Genomic DNA, 18,818 nt, shown 5'->3' on the forward strand with positions numbered 1-18,818 from the left:
TTAATATTGTGTATATATATGCACACACACCACACTTATATACACTTATTTTGTTTTCTTTCTCTCTCTCTCTTTTTTTTTTTTTTTTTAATTTTTCGAGACAGGGTTTCTCTGTAGCTTTGGAGCTTGTCCTGGAACTAGCTTTAGTCGACAAGGCTGACCTTGAACTCACGGAGGTCTAGCGCCTCAGCCACGGCCTTCTGAGTGCTGGGATTAAAGGCGTGCCCCACCACCGCCCGGCTGGTTTTGTTTTTCAAGACTGGGTTCTGTGTAGCCCTGGCTGGCCAGGGCCGGCCTCGAACTCAAAAGGTCTGCCTGCTGATGCGTGTGCTAAGATTAAAGATGTCTGCCACCACGTTCAACTTAATATATATTTTTGAAAAACATAATCACAAAGTAATTTTAAATGCTAGCAGTAAAAGTAAGAGACTCTATATTATGGTAATATCACTCTTGCGGTTAGCTATTTAAATCCAATACATGTGAATTGTGTTACTCCTGGAGAGAAATTACGAGAGAGAAGAAAAAATTAAATTAGACTGTCGAGAAACAGTAGGACGACACTGGAAGGAAAGCAGAGCGCGGAGTCAGTTGGCGCCCGCCCACCTGCTTTTCCTCCAGCCGCGGTTTCCGCTCTCTTTCGCGCTCTGGGCTTCCAGGCAGCCCCGCCTCGTCGTAGCTCGGCTACGATTGGTTCCTTTGAACGTCTACGGCTAACCTGATTGGTGGATCCCGGGCGCTTTATCGCGGTGAGTTTGAAACTGCTGGCACTCGGCCTCTGAGCTCCGGGAGTCGCTGCGTCCGCGCAGTCCGGAACTGCGGGGTGGCCGCCGCGGGAACAAGAGAGGTATGGCGTGAGGCAGGCCGGGTGCGGGCAGGGGCCTGCGGGGCCTCCACGTGAACCCGGGGTCCCCCCAGTGGACGGGCCGGGCGTCCGTGTGAGCCCAGGGTCCTCTTGTGGACGGGTAAGGCCTCCACGTGAGGGCATGGTCTCCTGTGGACGGGTAGGGCCTCCCCTGAGCCTGGGGTTCCCTGTGGAGGGGCAGCGCTTCCCTTGAGCCTGATGTCCTCTGTGGAAGGCAGGGCCTCGCCCCAGCTCCGGGGTCCGGCAGCCCCGCAGGGCCTCACCCGGGCCCCGGGCGTGGGCGGGGTGCCAAGCTGTGTCCTAGGTCCTGTTGGCTGCCTGTGCGCTCACAGAGCTGGACCACGCCAGCTGCCCTTGGAGACCCTCGGTGGGTACTGCGGGGGAAACTGATCAGTGGTCGTTTAGAAGTATTGCTGTCAAGGTGCAGAGCCAAGAAAGAACATAGGATCGTTCTTTTTAGTGGACTGTGCTTGTGTAGGCAACCACAGTCGGTACCCGGTCTAAGAAATGCTGAGAGGTAGAACCCTGATTCTTTAACACCCATCGTCTTAAAGACAAATAGTTAGTACTCAGGGTTCTGGTGTGTCCCATCCCCCTCCCCCCAACACTTGGGAGGTCTGGGCTGGAGAGACGCGCTGGGCAGCTACTAGCGCCAGCCCCAGGGGACTGGAAAATGTTGGAGGGAAATGAGCCCAGCTTTGAAGACGCGTTAACTACTAGCTCTACGTCCAAAGGGGGCTGAAAAGTTTTATTGTACTATGGTTAAATTATGTATGCATATTAAAGAATAAGGATTTTTCTCGTCCGTTGTGATTTCATAAAAATACGCATAGTTGAGATTTTTCTGAGTCAGTGACTCCGTGTGGAGTCGTGAGAGCTAGGATTCCGGGCTGTGTCACCACACTTCCTGGGGGCTCATTTTACTTTGGGAAGGAATCTTGTCAGGAACAGAACTCAGCTAGTAGTGATCATCGTAAAGATCAGATCCGTGGCAAAGGGCTTGCTCTGCAAAGATGCTTAGCTTTTTTCCCCACCCTTAGCGAGGCAAGGGCTTCTTTTTTTCCCCCTCTTTTGCGCATGACACTTTGCAAGTGTGATTGGAATTTTGTAAAGATGGCACTGTATTCGAGTTATCGCTGTGATAAAGCACCATGCCCAAAGAAAGCAACCTGGGGAGAGGAGGGTTGATTTGACTGTCCGCATCATGGTTCCTGGAGGCAGGGGCTGATGTAGAGACCACGGAGGGGTGTTGCTGACTAGCTTTTTTTTTTTTTTCCTTGTTGCTTGCTCAGCCTGCTTTGTTATAGAACCCAGGACCGTGGGATACCCAGGGATGGCACCAACCACAATGGTCTGGGCCCCATCAATCACTACGAAAATGCTCTACAATCTTGCCTGCAGCCCCCATCTTATGGAAGCATTTTTTTAAAATTAAGGTTCCCTCCTCCCAGGTGACTAGCTGGTGTCACGTTGATATAAAACTAGCCAGCACTGTACTTGATACTTGTACGGTGCTTTTGGCATTTCCCTTTGAGTGTCTTGAGTGGGATTGTTTGTGGCTGCTTCTTGAAGGGATTCAATTCACTTGAGTGACTGAGCATTCCTGCTGCTTAAGTGAATCGGATGCTTTTATAATAAATGTTGTTTCTAGTGGTTATACCTTAAGGTGGCACTTGGATTCCTTTCGAGACAGTGTTGCAGTAAATTAGGCCAGACTGTTGCAGTGAACCAGGCCACAGGGTGGCCTTGAACTTGCTCTTCTGCTTCCTTTCCTAGTGCATGACTTCCTTCTCATAGATTCTTATGGTTTCCAGAGAATTAAAATAGTACAAATTTAGCACAGTAGCAGTGGGTAGAGTTAGTATGTACTGGCATTAAAATCATTATACTTTTTAACTTTCAGTCCTAGGAATCAAACTGTAGGAAGTTTTTATTTTGAGACACAGTGTCACTAAGTTGTTCTAGCCAGCATGAACTTTTTTAATCCCTCTGAGTCAGCTCCCTCAGTGGTTGGGATGACAGGCCTTTCTCACCAGAAGTGCTTGGTCTGTGACATGTGGAGAAGCTAAGTACTATGCTGTATAGAATATGCAATTGCAATGTCTTGGGTGCCGAGAAGACTCAGATAGCTTCTGCAAGAGTTGCTAAACCCTGGTAATACTATTTTGATAGAATAACTGATACTTGGGCTATGCAGAAGGCACTGCACTTTGTATGTAATGTCTTACTGATGAATTGGTATCATGTAATCACACCAGTGTTTCCCCTCATTTTAGGGTCTGTTGTAACCTGTTGAGTAACTATGGAAGACTATATCAAGATAGAGAAGATTGGAGAAGGTGAGTGCTCCCTTGGAACACAGACTCATCTATCATGTGCAGTCATTGATGTGTTTGTACTTAGGTGCACTAGTAAACTGTTGTAGCTGGTGTTAGTGGTCACCTTGACAGAATCTGGGGTCACTCTGAGTTCTCCTGTAGGGGATTCTTTTGCTGTATTAATTGAAGTGGGCAGGCCCTTCTCCCATTGTGAGCACCATTTCCTTGCTGAGATCTGGACTGTAAGTGGAGAGGGGGAGCCAAGCCATAGTAAGCATCACTCTCATCTGGACTGGGACCCAGATTCCCAGTCCAAATAAACCCTTAGGTTGCTTTTGTCTGGATGTTTATCATAGCCACAGTAAGACATAGTTTACTTATAATCTAAAGCTTTCTCATTTAATAGAGTTTAAATTATTCAGATTCTTTGCTAAGCACCATAGGGCCTCCTCACAACTACACCACTGAGTTGATCTCACTTTGGTACCGTGCACCCTGGATGCCTGTGTTTTGGAAATACTACTGCTAGTTTGTATGTGTGTTTGAGGAATAGATTAGGGAGGCAGGATATACTGATTTTGTAGTACATTTTTAGTCTTATTAATTCTAAATATTAAATCCTAAGTTTTATGTAAATTGGGTGTAGTAATTGACAAACTAAGCTGAATGTTTTTCTGTGGGGTTACTATGGGCAGGAATGACTTAAGGTAGTGGCTTTCATGTGTTCAATTCCTTTCTGTGGTATTTTGAACAATGCTTAGGTCCGTGTGGCATAAATGAGGAATGAAAATAACCCTTTCCTATTTTGTTTTTCTCCCCCTGCAACAGAATTTCCATATTTATACCTGGGAGTCAAGACGTCATTCTTAGCTCTCCCGGTGCAAACGGTGGAACTTGTTTCTCTGTGGGTTCTGTTGAGGACCGTTTTCATTTTCATCTCTGTTCAGAGACCCCACTTACACAGGGTACTAAAACCAAGGCAGGGAATTTAGTAAGCCAGGATTGGCCCAGGTAGTATTCAGATGGGAGTCTGGGCTTTTCTGTTTTAATGTGACCATCAGCTCTACAACTGTCTCCTTCCATCGTAACTGCTACTCCTTAGCAGCCTCAATTGCTGCCACTCGCCTCTCCTTTTGGATTTCTTTGATCCCCTCAGCTGAGACTTTCTAAAGCCATCCCGTGCTGGCTTCACTTTTCAACTTGTTCTAGTTCAGTGGTTCTCAGCCTTCCTCATGTTGGGACCCTTTATTTAATACAGTTCGTCATGCTGTGCTGAGCCTCCCAGCACAAAAGTGGATTCATTGCTACTTCATCACTGTTTTGCTACTGTTGTGCATTGTAATGCAAATACCTGTTTTCTGGTATTGGGTATTTGCATTAGGTCTTAGGTGACACCAGATGGTTGGCCATTCAACCCCCAAAGGGGTTGTAGCCCACATGTTGAGAACTGCAATTCTCATTGAAGGGATTTGGCCATATCCTTTGCATCTTCCTCAGTATTCCTTTTAGTCCTTTAATCTTTGCGAAGACCAGGGCCGACATCTCTCACAGGAGCTCAGGTACTGGAGCGCCTTCACCTGCTTTCCTGAGCTGTTGTCTGGCCTTGAGGCTTGTCTGCTGTACTGTGCTGGGCTATATTGGTTCTGTGTAGTCTGTCCTGAAAAACTGATTTGTTGAAATAGTTTGAAAACTAGATGATATTGCCCACATAGAATTTTCTTGTGTTAATACCAACTACCTGGTCAAACTAGTAGATAAGTTATAAGATGGGTCTTTACTGTGTTAGCATTTTCCTAAGTCACCTGTGTATTGTTGGCCACCATGCCCAGCAAGACAGTCTTCAGATCACACAGCTGGATAACACTGGTTGGTGCAGACTTCCTTGGCATTTAGTAAGCACTTCAGAAACATTTGTCTGATGAGGATCTGTGGCTTTCCCACTCAGTGCTATTGGGCCTTTACTCCGGGATAACTGGGATTCTAGGCGTATGTGGGTGAGTGTGGGTTTGAACAGGTACGCAGAGGGCATAGAGTGTTACCCACTCTGGAATTGGAGCTGCAGGTGGTTGTGAATTGTCTGGTGTAGGGCCTGGTCCTCTGCAAGGGCAGTATGGATTCTAAACCTGAGGCATCTAGCTCTCCAGCCTTGTTTGATCCGTCCCCCAATATTTAATGATTTAAAACGCTAAATCTAAAACATGAATTTCCTAGAATCCACTATTTATTTAACGAATAGTGTTCGGTGATTCACAAGTAAAGTGGTTGTGCTTTGTTTAGCCCTATTGCAGACGTTCATTGAGAAGACCCAGGAGTTAAGATACTCAAAAAAACTACTTCTGTGTTGTCTAAGAATCATTGTTTACTGGGTGTTCTGCTAACCATGAGTTCTGCACATTATCCAAGGAATGAAGTAGTACACTGGGAGGAAACAGAAGATGCTGTAGGAATTAAGAATCATGTTTTATTGGAGTGATACATACCTTGCTGAGACTGCTCAGACAGCGTCTTCTTGCTAATGGTTTAGCTACCGTGTGCTTCATACAAGTCAGATATCCACCCTTAAGGAACGTAGTGCATAGATTGACTATGGCTTTGCAGACAGAATGTAGTCCTTTTTATTTGGAATATTTTGGTTATTCAAAGTCACCTAGCATTTGGTCAAAATAGTAAGAATTTTATTTGAAATAATATCATTAAAATTCCTGAATTGTTTAGGAAAACAAACTGTCCCGGAATTTTAAAAAAAAATCTTACAACAGCTGGGCTGTGGTGGCACACACCTTTAGTCCCAGCACTACAGACAGAAGCAGAGGCAGGCATATCTCTGAGTTCGAGGCCAGCATGAAAAACGAATCAAATGCTAGAACAAAGATTATATGGATGTCAACTTGCCACTGAGCAAACTGCGTAATATTCTAAGCAGTTGATCATTGGGATGGATTCTTAGAACCAATAAAAGCTGTGGCTTAAGATGTTTGAAGGAAACTGCCCTAATCCTTTGGGTTTTTTAGACAGGGTCTAACCTTTTCTCAGCTTTCCAAGTGATAGGATTACAGGCATGTACACTGTGCCTTTGTCTTTTGGGACAGGTTTCACCAAGTTATCCATGCTTACCTCCAACTTGGAAATTTCCTGCCTTAGCCTTTCAAGTAGCTGTAGTTACAGCTATGTGTCACCAGGCCTGGTGTTCTAGGCATGGCTGAAGTCATACTGATGCCATGAAAAGCTGTTCAACGCTGTATATTATATAGCTAGGGGGTTAGTACTTCTTTAAACTGGACCCGAGGTTAAAGGTACCTATGACATCTGGAGAAGTGCATGCAGCACAGGTGTGCGCTAGGTCCGTCTTGCTGTGCCTGCCATACCCCATTGTGCTGTTGCCATTCATGTGACACTCAGGTTAGCGTTGCCAACATTTTCAACAGAAGGGAGACTTCCTACTATAGCAGTAGCAGCTTTGTTGGGCTAAATAAAAATGCGTGGTGTTTCTGCCTCTGCTCCTCTCATCTGCAGGATGAGGACCGTTGACTGCATTTTGGGATGTGTAAAAGTATCATGGAAGGCATGAGTCATTACAATTTTCTGAAAGTGTCACAGTGCCTCCTGTTGATACTGTTCTCTGAGCTTCAATTTGCACAATGTTTTAATTGCATGCAGGATATTTGACAGGTGAATTTCAACTTGTATGCTGGCTCATAGAGGAAGCTTAATTGTGCGAGACTTGGGTGATTCCATGAATTTTATTCCTAAACCCTGTGTATGTTAGGTTGTAGTTACCTTCAGTTTCTTTTTGGAAGTGTTTAAGTATGTGTGAGGTGACCACCGCAGGCATTTCTATCATGTGATACCTTAAGGGTTCACTTAAAAATCTCTTCGCTTCATTTCAGGTACTTATGGTGTGGTGTATAAAGGTAGACACAGGACTACTGGCCAGATAGTGGCCATGAAGAAAATCAGACTTGAAAGTGAGGAAGAAGGAGTGCCTAGTACTGCCATCCGGGAAATTTCTCTATTAAAAGAACTCCGCCATCCAAATATAGTCAGGTGCGCTAAGTCTGAATTGAAACAGCTCTCCCCTTCCTACTTCACATAAATTTTAATGTGGAAATTTTTACATTTGCTTAGTTTCTGGGTGGAGTGGGATAGTCTGTTTATTTTTGTTGACTGTGATGCTAGGAGATAAAGAGAACAAAAGAATTCAAGACATGGTGCCGAGAATTAGTGTTGGCTGGAGGAGCAGGCACGGTGGCTGTGGGAGAAAGAAGCCTTTCAAGAGGAACTTTGTCAGCCCCGATTTTTCAGAGCCCAGGTCCCCAAGTAGCTAGGTCAGAGTGGGGGAAATGTTTTCCTTTTTTATTGGCTCATTTGGGCTGGATCTTTGAGGAAGTTGTCTATCTAGTGGCTCATCAGAATTTCTGGTGGTACTTGGTACCGAACCCAGGTCTTTGGCCATGCCAAGGAAGTGCTCTACCGCTGAGCTGTATTCCAGGCTGTCTTAATTTTGGGGTTTTGAATTTTTTTGTTTTGTTTTTCGAGACAGGGTTTTTCTGTCTCGCTTTGTTGCCTGTCCTGGAACTAGCTCTTGTAGACCAGGCTGGCCTCGAACTCATAGAGATCCGCCTGCCTCTGCCTCCCAAGTGCTGGGATTACAGGTGCACTTTACCACCGCCTGGTGGGGTTTTGAACTTTTTTTTTTTTTAAGTGAGTGGTGTTTATTGAAAGTCATACAGCACAAATATATTGGAAGTGGCACTTTCTTTTTTTTAATCTTTTTTTATATCTTTTTTTATTATTTAATTTATTTATGTATTAAAGATTTCTGCCTCCTCCCCGCCACCGCCTACCATTTCCCTCCCCCTCCCCCGATCAAGTCCCCCTCCCTCATCAGCTCAAAGAGCAATCAGGATTCCCTGACCTGTGGGAAGTCCAAGGACCACCCACCTCCATCCAGGACTAGTAAGGTGAGCATCCAAACTGCCTAGGCGCCCCCAAAGCCAGTACGTGCAGTATCCTGAGTGAGTTAAGCCAGACCCAAAAAGGGTTTTGAACTTTAGAGACAAGACTTTAGCTCACCCAGAGTGGCCTGGAATTTACTGCTGTTCTCTAACAGCCTCCCAAGTGCTGGGACTATGGGCTTAAGCCACCACACCCAGCCCTCTAAGTTTATTTTGAGACAGGATCTCACTAAATTACCCAGGTTGGCCTTGACTCTGTAGCCCACACAGTCTTTGAATTTGGAGGTCTTCTGCCTTAACGTCCTGGCTTCTGCCTCTGTGTCATTTGGGGTGATAGGCTTCTTTCCCTGGCCTGGGTTCTAACTTGGTGCTGGGACTGGGAATAGGAAGCAGCTGTTAAAGCCAGCTTCAACTAATGCCCATAATTTACTTCAATGAAAGACAAGCTACAGGAAGACATAACTTACTGTCCTGAAAGGCCTTCCTCTAGTCTTCAGTGTGAAGGCGGTTGATGAGAAGCTTCTGGTTGTCGTGAGGCTCTCAAGCAACTGTGCTTGTGAAAGCGCGAGGCAGAGGTGTTTTCTGGGCTCTCATGTTCTGTTTTCTCTTAGTCTTCAGGATGTGCTCATGCAGGACTCCAGGCTGTATCTCATTTTTGAATTCCTGTCCATGGATCTCAAGAAGTACTTGGATTCTATCCCTCCTGGTCAGTTCATGGATTCTTCACTCGTTAAGGTAAAGATTTACATACTTTTATTAATACGCTCTGAGTGTAGGGCTCATCCTTGTGTTTGTGGGTGATGTTGGAAAACCTGTAAGAAAACAGAAATAGAGAAGGTTTAATTTTTTTCACACAGATTATCATTTGCCCATCTTAACTTCAATACCAGACAGTTTTAGGAAATAAAAAGTAGTGTCTGAAGCCCGGTGGTGGTGGCGCACGCCTTTAATCCCAGCACTCGGGAGGCAGAGGCAGGCGGATCTCTGTGAGTTCGAGACCAGCCTGGTCTACAAGAGCTAGTTCCAGGACAGGCTCCAAAACCACAGAGAAACCCTGTCTCGAAAAACCAAAAAAAAAAAAAAAAGTAGTGTCTGAGGACATAAGTGCCACACTGTGGCTGATGCTAGGTGGATTTACTCTTTGAAAAATACATTTCAATTAATGAAAACATTGTATTTCAGTTAAATTATAAATGTATATATCGAGGGCTGGAGAGATGGCTCAGCGGTTAAGAGCACTGGATATTCTTCCAGAGGTCCTGAGTTTAATTCCCAGCAACCTCATGGTGGCTCACAAGCATCTGTAATGAGATCTGGTGCCCTCTTCTTTCCTGCAGATGTACATGCAGGCAGAACACTATGTACATAATAAATTAATAAATAAGTAAATAAATAAATATTTAAAAAAATAAATGTATATATCGTTTATTGTATGGGGTGCTGGGTGTTGAACCCAGGGCATTGTGTATAACTAAGCAAGCATTTTGCTTAGCAAATGTATGTATATTTTAAATGTCTAAGGTAATGGCAGCTTAAACCAGCTATATTTTCCTGCTAAGCTGCCTGTCTGTCTTCTTGCAGACACTGTCATGTTGGCTTTGTATGTATATAAACTATGGGATCATTTCTGTATATGTATTGCACACACATTGGTTGGCCTTTTTATTTCTGTTTCATAAATGCTTTAATAATTAACCATTTCCATATTTTTTCATTAATTTACTTAGTAATTTAGTTATTGTTATTCCTTAGACCATGCTCCAATGATTGTCCTTATGTGTGATGGGGGCTGCCCATGAATTCCCATCCAACCTGTCTGCCAAGTGTGGAGATTCTAGGCTTGTGCATTGAGCCCACCCCTTTATTTTACTGTAAAGATGAATTCTTGGAACTGGGATAAAATGTGTTTATATTTAAGAGCTTGGAAGATAGAACAATATGACCTCTAAAAAAAAATCAGTTGTTATTTTATTACATCATTACCAAAATTTGACTGTATTTTTTAAATAATCTCAGTATTTTATGTAAAGGGGCTTATTAGAGTTATCTTACTTGATATTTAACACGATTTACGCATAGCCTGTACATTCCTAGATCTTTCTATATTAAGATTGTTCAGTGATTTCAAAGTTCTTTTTATTAACACACAGATAATTCCTTTTATTACCTTTTTTCCCACTTTAGTGGCACCCACCATTGCCAGTGTTTTATATTATATATGTCTTAGGGTTGCTGTTGCTGTGATGAAACACCATGACCCAAGCAATTTGGGGAGGCTTGTAACAGTTCATCACTGAAGGACTTTAAAATTCTTATCCTGATTTATAGGAATTTTAAATAGGGTAGAAGCCTGGAGCCAGGAGCTGATGCAGAGACCATGGAGGGGTGCTGCTTACTTACTGGCTTGTTCCTCATGGCTTTCTGAGCGAACCAAGAACCATATATGTTAGCTCAGAGGTGGCACCACCTACTGTGGTCTGGGCTTTCCAGCATCAAACACTAATCAGGAGAATGCCCTAGATTGTAAGGCTTGGGGCACCTCTGGGGAAAATGCTCATGTTGTAAGCATGAGGACTTGAGTTCTGATTCCCAGCATCCCTATGAGTTGTGTAATAGTGTGTACTTCTTTAAACCCAGAGCCTGAAGGGCAGAGGAGAAGGGTGTGTGTCCCAGGGATTTAATGGCCAACCAGTTTGGCCAAAATAACCAACTTCAGGTTGAATGAGAGATGGAACTAAGGTGGAAGTATAGAGGAAGACACTGACTTCCATCTCTGCACTGGTACATGGTGTGTGCATGGGTGTGTGCACGCACATACATATCGAGTGTCTCCACACACACGAGAATTAGCTCATGACTGAACTTCAGTGTTACCTTTTACACCTTTTCTCATTTCAAACTTTGAAGTCAGGTGTCCAAAGAGGAAGTGTATGTGTGGAGCGAGAAATGAAAGTGAGAGACTTTATTCAAGAGAGAAGCACTTGGTGTGAATGTTGAGGAAACGTCTTCCCAGGAAGCTATAATGTAGAACCTAAAGATAGGGGACAAAATTTTAAATGCTCACATGGGTAAATGTAAACACATATTTCCATACACATATACTGTATGTAAACGGGTTTTCTGCCAAGTTCATATAAGTCTAGTCTAAAGGGGCCTGAAAGGTCGTTTGATAGTGTAACTATTTCTTTGCATCATAATTTCTCCAGAAACAGTGATCATTTCGGAGTCTTGTGGCATGATTAATTTTTTTTCTTTATATTTATTTATTATGTATACAATATTCTGTTTGCGTGTATGTCTCCAGGCCAGAAGAGGGCACCAGACCTCATTATAGATGGTTGTGAGCTACCATGTGGTTGCTGGGAATTGAACTCAGGACCTTTGGAAGAGCAGGCGATGCTCCCAACCACTGAGCCATCTCTCCAGCCCCGCATGATTAATTTTTTGACTTGCTTTTCTAGAGTTACCTGTACCAAATCCTCCAGGGGATTGTGTTTTGTCACTCCCGAAGAGTTCTCCACAGAGACTTGAAACCTCAAAATCTTTTGATTGATGACAAAGGCACAATCAAACTGGCAGATTTTGGCCTTGCCAGAGCTTTTGGGATACCGATTAGAGTGTACACACACGAGGTAAGCTGGATTATGGTCTTTACACCGAGAAAGAAATTCTCGGGTGGAAAGAGATTCTGCTGTGGTAGTATCGGTTTATTGCTTCTTGTCTCGGAAGTTGCTTTTACTAAATGTGAAATAGATATGTTTCCACTCTGTGAAAATGGAACTGGAGCTATTGGCATCTCTTACGGGGGAGGGGAGGATTCCTGAAGAGGCCTCGCAGATAGGGCTTTTGAGGTTTTTACTTCTGTATCTTTCCCAGAGCTGTGATTCCCCCTGACTGGACCCTGCTGTGGCCATTTAGATTAACTAAAAGGCAGGTTTTGTTGTCTGAGGTCTATATTATTGTCATACATTTAGGAACCAGTAACTAGAGAGGGAGTGTAGAGATTGCCCATGTTAGTCAAGTGCTCTATTACTGAGCTGTACCCATGGCCCTATCAAATTTTGTCAGTGTTTTGTTGACTGTTGGTTGTTTTTATTTTCCTCCGCCGAGGGCCTTGTTCCTAGGACCTCACATACCAGGCAAGTGTTCTATCCCCGAACTGTGTTCTTTAAGTCACTGGACTAGATAGGTTTGGACTTGCTTATCCTACCTTTCTGGGAGCTGGGATTGTAGTCTACATCACCAGACTGGGCTCCTGTTTCTCTGAAAAGGCATTAACTTGTATAGCGCAAGAACATTGACGGCTGGGGAGTTGTGAATCTGGAGTCCATGGTGTCAGGTGACCAGACCCTTGTCCCTTTCCTGCCTTGTTTCTTTTGGTTTTTGAGGTAGGATCTCCTGTATGTAGCCCTGGCTGTCCTCACATTCTCTGGGTAGTTAGTTGTTGATGCCTGCCCTGCCCCTTGGGTGCTGAGATCCTGGGTAGGCACTGCTGTGCCCGTGAATGTAGTGCTGGGGCTCAGAGGCTGCACATGCTCTCCACTGACTGCCTTCTCGGCCCTGTCTTGTCTGTTCTGTTTTATTTTTCAGTTACATGAGTTATCTTTGGCTTGTAACTGCTGTTGACCTTGTTCTTAGAGGTCACAGAATCACTATTTTGATGAATATACTACTATGGTTGATTAGTTCCAAATCACTAATCAATTTTTTTTGGCTTAATGTTTCTGTTAATTTTAGTTACCATGTTAACATTTAAACAAAACCCGCACTTTGTACAATACCATTCCCAAACCATTATTAGTATTTAGTGATTTTTCTGCTTTAATTTTTTTGAACCATATCAGACTGTGATTATTTGTTGTTGTTTGTTTGTTTGTTTTTTGAGACTATAGGGTCTCACTATGTAGCTCTGGCTAGCCTGGAGCTCACTTTGTAGACCAGGCTGGCCTCCAATTCACAGATATCTGCCTGCCTCTGCCTTCATGTGCTGAAGTGTTTGAATTAAAGGTGTGTGCCACTACTAAGCCCAGTCAGGATATAGCTACTTTGATCCTTCTACTTTAATGATTTGAAAAGCAAGATGTTCATTGTTTTTACCCACTAATGGGAAGAATTTAGTAATAAAATAATTAGTTTCAGCTAAGTATTTTGTATATTGTTAATTGACTTAAACTCCTGGTGAGACCTACACAGCTTTCTAAAGCCAGCCCACTGAAGCAGCTATATATAGCACGCTTACTCTGTGTGCTTGTCTTGTACCAGGTAGTGACGCTGTGGTACCGATCTCCAGAAGTGTTGCTGGGATCAGCTCGTTACTCCACCCCTGTTGACATCTGGAGTATAGGTACCATATTTGCAGAACTGGCAACGAAGAAGCCACTTTTCCATGGCGATTCAGAGATTGACCAGCTCTTCAGGATTTTCAGGTAATTGTGTTTTATACCTAAACTATTCAAAGTTTGTAAGGTTAAATAATAAAGGCACCGTATAGGAGATAGCATTTTGTTTTTCTTTTTTCTTTTTTTTTTTTAATTTATTTAACTTTATTTTATGTGGATTGGTGTGAAGGTATCAGATCTCCCAGAAACTGGAGTTACAGACAGTTGTTAGCTGTCATGTGGGTGCTGGGAATTGAACCCCCGGTCCTCTGGAAGAACCGCCAGTGTTCTTGACCGCTGAGCCATCTCTCCATCCCCGCATTTTGTTTTTCTTTCAGAGCTCTGGGCACTCCTAACAACGAAGTGTGGCCGGAAGTAGAGTCTCTGCAGGACTATAAGAACACGTTTCCCAAGTGGAAGCCAGGGAGCCTCGCATCCCACGTCAAGAACCTGGATGAAAACGGCTTGGATTTGCTCTCGGTAAGCCAGCTGTGGCTTTATGGCTTGAGCGTAGTGCATGTTCACAGTGACCCATGGGAGTGACTGAGCATGGAGCAGGAGAGTCCTGGAGTTAGATGCCCCTGGCAATGCTGCCTTCAAGGCGGGAAGCGCTAGTGGTCTTGAGTGTTAGACTTTCTTCTCATCCTGGTGGTGGACACGCTGCAGCAGGCCAGGGCTCGCACACCCTTTTAGCCCAGAGTAGTTGCTGAATTGTAATGACTGCTTTCTGGCTGTTTTGTGTGTTTACCATACTGTACTATGTTGACCACTGCTTGATAATTTGAGTTATTCAGGCTTTTACAGTGTAAATGCCGTTTCTCAGGGCTGGCCTAGTTTCCTTCTTAGAAAGCCTCAGAAAGACCAACTGTAATTTTGTTTTTCTTCAGTTACATTGCTTCACCCAGATAGCAGCTATTTCCTTTAAAAAATTATGCAAAGAACAATAACTGTTAAAGGCCTGCTTTAGGGTATTTTTAGGTAGAGCAATATTTAAATTTTAATTTATAGAAGGATTCAAATATACATTCCAGTTGGTCTTTCAACTCTATTATAATCTATAGATTGTGCCACCAAATGGAGTTCAGATTTGTTTAGACTCTGCAGCCCATACACATTTCATGTATTGGTATTGTTTGTCAACTTGGGAACATTCCGTATCTTGGGTCCAGTCTGCTGGTGATGTTTGCTTCTTTGTTTTATCGTGCTGGGGGTCATGGATGGGGAGGTAGGGGGGATGGCTATGAATTCTACTGGGTTACATCCTTAGCTCTCAAGCTTTGAATGTAAAGAATTTCACTTCACTTAACAAAAGTCAATCCTGTCCACCAGTTTCCTCAGTGGAGCTGACACCCTGACCTAGCTAATGGTTGCTGTGGCCTTGTCCTTGTTGAGCGTTGTGTGGCAGTGTCATTGTCCTCTGCACTCTTCTGGAAGACAGCATTGTGTGATGGCCAGCAGTGTCTGAGTTTAGCTGGCCCCTGAGAAGCACAATTTCCCACAGTTGGAAGCCACTGTGGATTATTGATTAGACTTGGCTTCAGGTTTCAGTTTATTTTTTCCCCTTTGTTTTTAGATTTGGGCAAGTTCTTTACTTTCTTTTTTCCTTTTGGTTTTTCAAGACAGGCTTTCTCTAGTTAGCTTTGGAGCCCGATCTGGAACTCGGTATGTAGACTACTAGGCTGGCCAGATCCACCTAGCTTTGCCTCCTGAGTGCTGCCTGATTTGGACAAATTTCTTAATGTACTGGAGAGACTTGGAATCTTAATCTGGAGAAGGCAGCATATTCTTTGAGGATTAACTGACATATCCTCAAAGCCTTATAAAATCCTAAATGAATGCAGGAGTTTAGGTGGTAACTAGTTAGCAAAGGTATCTGTCAGGCCTAAGGGTCTAGCCATGCCAGTATCATACCCAGCATGCACGAAGCCTTGGGTTTGGTCTCTAGCAGCATACAAACCTGGTGTCGTGGCACCTGCCTATAATCCCAGCATTTGGGAGGTAGAGGTAGGAGGATCATGAATTTCAAGGTCTTCCTCCACTACATTGTAATTCAAAGGCCTGTTGGTCAGGGTGGGTTGGGCTTTTAGTCTTATTGATTTAATTTTCTATAAAGATAATCTGTATGAACAAATTTAAGATCAAATACTTTCTCTAGAGTATATAAGTATACTTTAAATAATCCATCTATTGTAGCAGTGTTTATAAAAACACATTGTGGGTTTTTTCCTTTACTGGCTTGGCCAAGTGTTGTATCATGTAACACAATAGTTGATCGCCACCTTTTTAGGAACGTTGTGAATACCAGCTGGATATGAAATTCTCACGGTAGATATAATTAACTAGATAATCTGTAAATTTATGTTTTGGTTTTAAAACTGTCTGAGTGCTTATTTTATAATTTATAACATCCGTGAGTTGTGCATCTTGGAGGGTAGAGGGCAGGCTTGATAGTGAGCTGGGGAAGTTCCCTTAAGCAGGCACTCACTATAATTACTTGCATGGCTCAACTGCTGGAGGAAGCTAAGGCTTATGGGATTTTTTAAAGGGCTCATTTTCTAAGTTTATTTCTTCCTTTTCTTCCCAGAAAATGCTTGTCTATGATCCTGCCAAACGAATCTCTGGCAAAATGGCCCTGAAGCACCCGTACTTTGATGACTTGGACAATCAGATTAAGAAGATGTAGTTTTCTGTGGAAGTCCCTGCCTGCTGTGCAGGGCCACGTAGTGACATTTACTGTTGGCTCTCTTCCTGTCTTGTATATTTTTCTTCTGTTTGTTTGTTTGTTTGTTTGTTTGTAAACCATCACCTGGACTTTTCCTAATTTCATACATATAACTTAATTAACATGTAAATATTCCATATGAATTTAAATATAATAATTCTGTATATGTGTAGATCTCACTGTGGTGGCTGTTTGTTACTGTCCCAGAGGTAGGCCTTGCTGCGAGGAACTGTGAAGAGAATCATCCCAGACTCAGCAGCTGCTCCTGCACCTGGGCAGTGCACTCTAGGAGCTGCGCTCGCTTTCGCGTGCTTTGAAGGACCTTTGTCCTCTGGGTATTGGAGTCTTCTTGTCAGTTTCTTGCCACATGGAGACTATAATCTGCCTTCGTAGAGTTTTTCTACTTATGTTTAAGCATGGATGAGAAGGCCCAACATCTGAGAGATCATCAGGGCTTTTTAGTACCATAAAACCAACATGTACCTGCACCAAAGTGGGCCAGGATTTGGCTAGAGACCAAGGGCTGTTGAGAGTGGAAGGACAGTTTTTTATTTTGTTGTGAGAGCTTTGTCCAGTTGGACTCCTGTGCCGTGGTCGGAGGTGGGTTAGAGTGCTGCTGTAGCTTCCAAGTCTAACCGGAAAACTGCTGAAACTCTTGACAGCACTGTTTATTAGCAGCGTCTAAAAACGGCCTTGTCCAAATATTTAGCTAAAATTACTCACTCTGGAAGTTATGTTGCTTAGTATAACTCTTGAAGCAGCCTGATCTCAGAATGGGAGGGCTGAAGGGCTTTAGTTCAATACTTGGAGGGTCTTAAAGACTGAGCTGACTTGTTTTGTTCCTTCACCAGCTCAGGTTATAAGCGTTCCTGTCCTCTGTCCTTCGCTGGAGTCAGGGAAGTTCCTGTAGCGTTGTGCTCTGAGTGTAGCAGCTTCTGTCTCACATGGAGGGAACAAGTTTACTAGAATAGTTTTCAGTCCGTGCAGTTTCCAGAAACTTCCTCAAGTGTTTAGAGAACCCCAGTGCTGGAGGCCAGCCTCGGGGTTTCTAACTGTGATTGGCGAATGCCGTAGCCTCCAGAAACCCTCACCACGTGATGTTTTTCCTGCTGCTCTTGTAAACTGGGGGTGTGTGTCACCAGAGAGCCTTAGGGTGACAGTTGGTCAGAGGCCCTGGTTCCCACAGTGTTGCCTTAAAACCTGAACCTCCTTATATTTTCTTTGGGGTATGAGTTGGGGATTTGGGTCCCCCTCACCTCCACTTCCCAGTTTTTTTTTTTTTTTATTTTTAACTTAATTGGAATTGGGTTTCTGACATTTAATCTCAAAAGTGCTGATGAACACAGTGATTAGTGCGACATGCTTTAAATACTCCCAATTTGAAGCACACTTGAAGTTAGATTATATTATACTTTAATTTTTTTTTAAGATTGCTTATAGAGCATTGCTCCTATTTTAGCTTCAAGTACTGTTGTCCTTAATCTGCCTTCCAAAGGACCTGTAGAGTTTGAAGTGTTCCTGCGTAGTACCTACTGTCAAGTGTAGAAAAGTAATAAATAAAAAACAATCTGGAGGCGCAGTCCTCTTGAAATGATCTCAGCCGGGTTCTCTGTTAATACAAGTAACTGGGTAACGAACACGGTTGTAGTGGTTGATTACTATCAGTACTTCGTGTTTGGAAGGAGCCTCGGTGGTGACTGAGTGGCGCGCTACTCCCAGAGAGTTTCTAAAAATGCTGTGCCGTGAGACGGCAGGAATGATTGATGTGTCGTGGTCTCTGGAACAGGTCTCATGCCCAGCGGCACTGCCGCTGGTCTTAGTCCCTCATGGTGTGCAGGCATCTTCATGAGCAAGACTGCCAAATTCTTATTCTGCCCAAAGAGTTGGCTGCTTCGATCTGAGCAGTTATAGACTGCTTTGGGCTCCGGAAACCTATTAAGAGCAAGCACGAATGAAAAATAACTCTGAATATGAAATGACCACAATTGTCCACAGGCAGAATGAGACCTTTTTGTGGGGATGGGGGCATTCCACGCAGGGTTTCTCTGTGTAACAGCCCTAGCTGTCCTGGAACTCGCTTGTTTTGTACACCAGGCTGGTCTTGAACTTGCAGAAATCTGCTGGCCTGCAATGCAACCTTATGGACTGTGATGAGCAGTCTCTGGACTCTACCCATGCCAGGAAGCGCAGAACAGACACGTGCCTTCCACCACCATCTTTGGTGTATCTCACCCACTTAGAACAGTAAGTAAATCTTAACTTTCTCCTTTTCAGTCATGACATTTGTCTGTTTTCTTTTACTAGAGGGCCGCAGACTTACACAGCAGTGGGGAATGGCTGTTGGGCTTTCTGGCTCCTGGTGTAAAAGGATGCAAAATTGCTTCTAAAACATTGCAATCAGAATGAGTTCTCAACCAGCCTAGACAGTTTGGAACCACTCTCACTCCAAAATAAGGACCCTGGTTTCTAAGGAGTGGGTGGGTGTCAGAACTGAGAGGCCTGTGTCAAGGGACTTTGTTCCCAGACAGTAGACTGAGAAGCCAGAGACCAAGCCCGGTGGTTGTCAGTAACTAGTGCCCT

General features: G+C 43.8%; 1 protein-coding gene across 1 annotated transcript; it reads left to right on the plus strand.

Annotated features, from left to right (window-relative positions):
* Nucleotides 1–751: 751 nt before the first annotated feature.
* Nucleotides 752–18,209, plus strand: Cdk1 (cyclin dependent kinase 1). Its single transcript, XM_041655790.1, has 8 exons — nucleotides 752–847; nucleotides 3,142–3,204; nucleotides 7,071–7,227; nucleotides 8,750–8,873; nucleotides 11,600–11,770; nucleotides 13,401–13,564; nucleotides 13,855–13,996; nucleotides 16,101–18,209. The coding sequence occupies exons 2-8, from the start codon at nucleotides 3,168–3,170 to the stop codon at nucleotides 16,197–16,199; spliced, it is 894 nt and encodes a 297-aa protein (XP_041511724.1). The 5' UTR covers nucleotides 752–847; nucleotides 3,142–3,167; the 3' UTR covers nucleotides 16,200–18,209.
* The last annotated feature ends 609 nt before the right edge of the window (nucleotides 18,210–18,818 follow it).

This window comes from Microtus oregoni, unplaced genomic scaffold (genome assembly GCF_018167655.1).
Source record: "Microtus oregoni isolate MIOR12 unplaced genomic scaffold, Mior012 000007F_ref0000211, whole genome shotgun sequence".
Lineage (NCBI taxonomy): Eukaryota > Metazoa > Chordata > Mammalia > Rodentia > Cricetidae > Microtus > Microtus oregoni.

What these genes read in the sequence shown, in the direction of transcription:
- Cdk1 (XM_041655790.1), top strand. Translation starts at nt 3,168, where the DNA reads ATGGAAGACTATATCAAGATAGAGAAGATTGGAGAAG. An exon ending in TTAGAGTGTACACACACGAG is followed by an intron (nt 11,771 to 13,400) that starts GTAAGCTGGATT and finishes GTCTTGTACCAG; the next exon opens with GTAGTGACGCTGTGGTACCG. An exon ending in CAGCTCTTCAGGATTTTCAG is followed by an intron (nt 13,565 to 13,854) that starts GTAATTGTGTTT and finishes TTTTTCTTTCAG; the next exon opens with AGCTCTGGGCACTCCTAACA.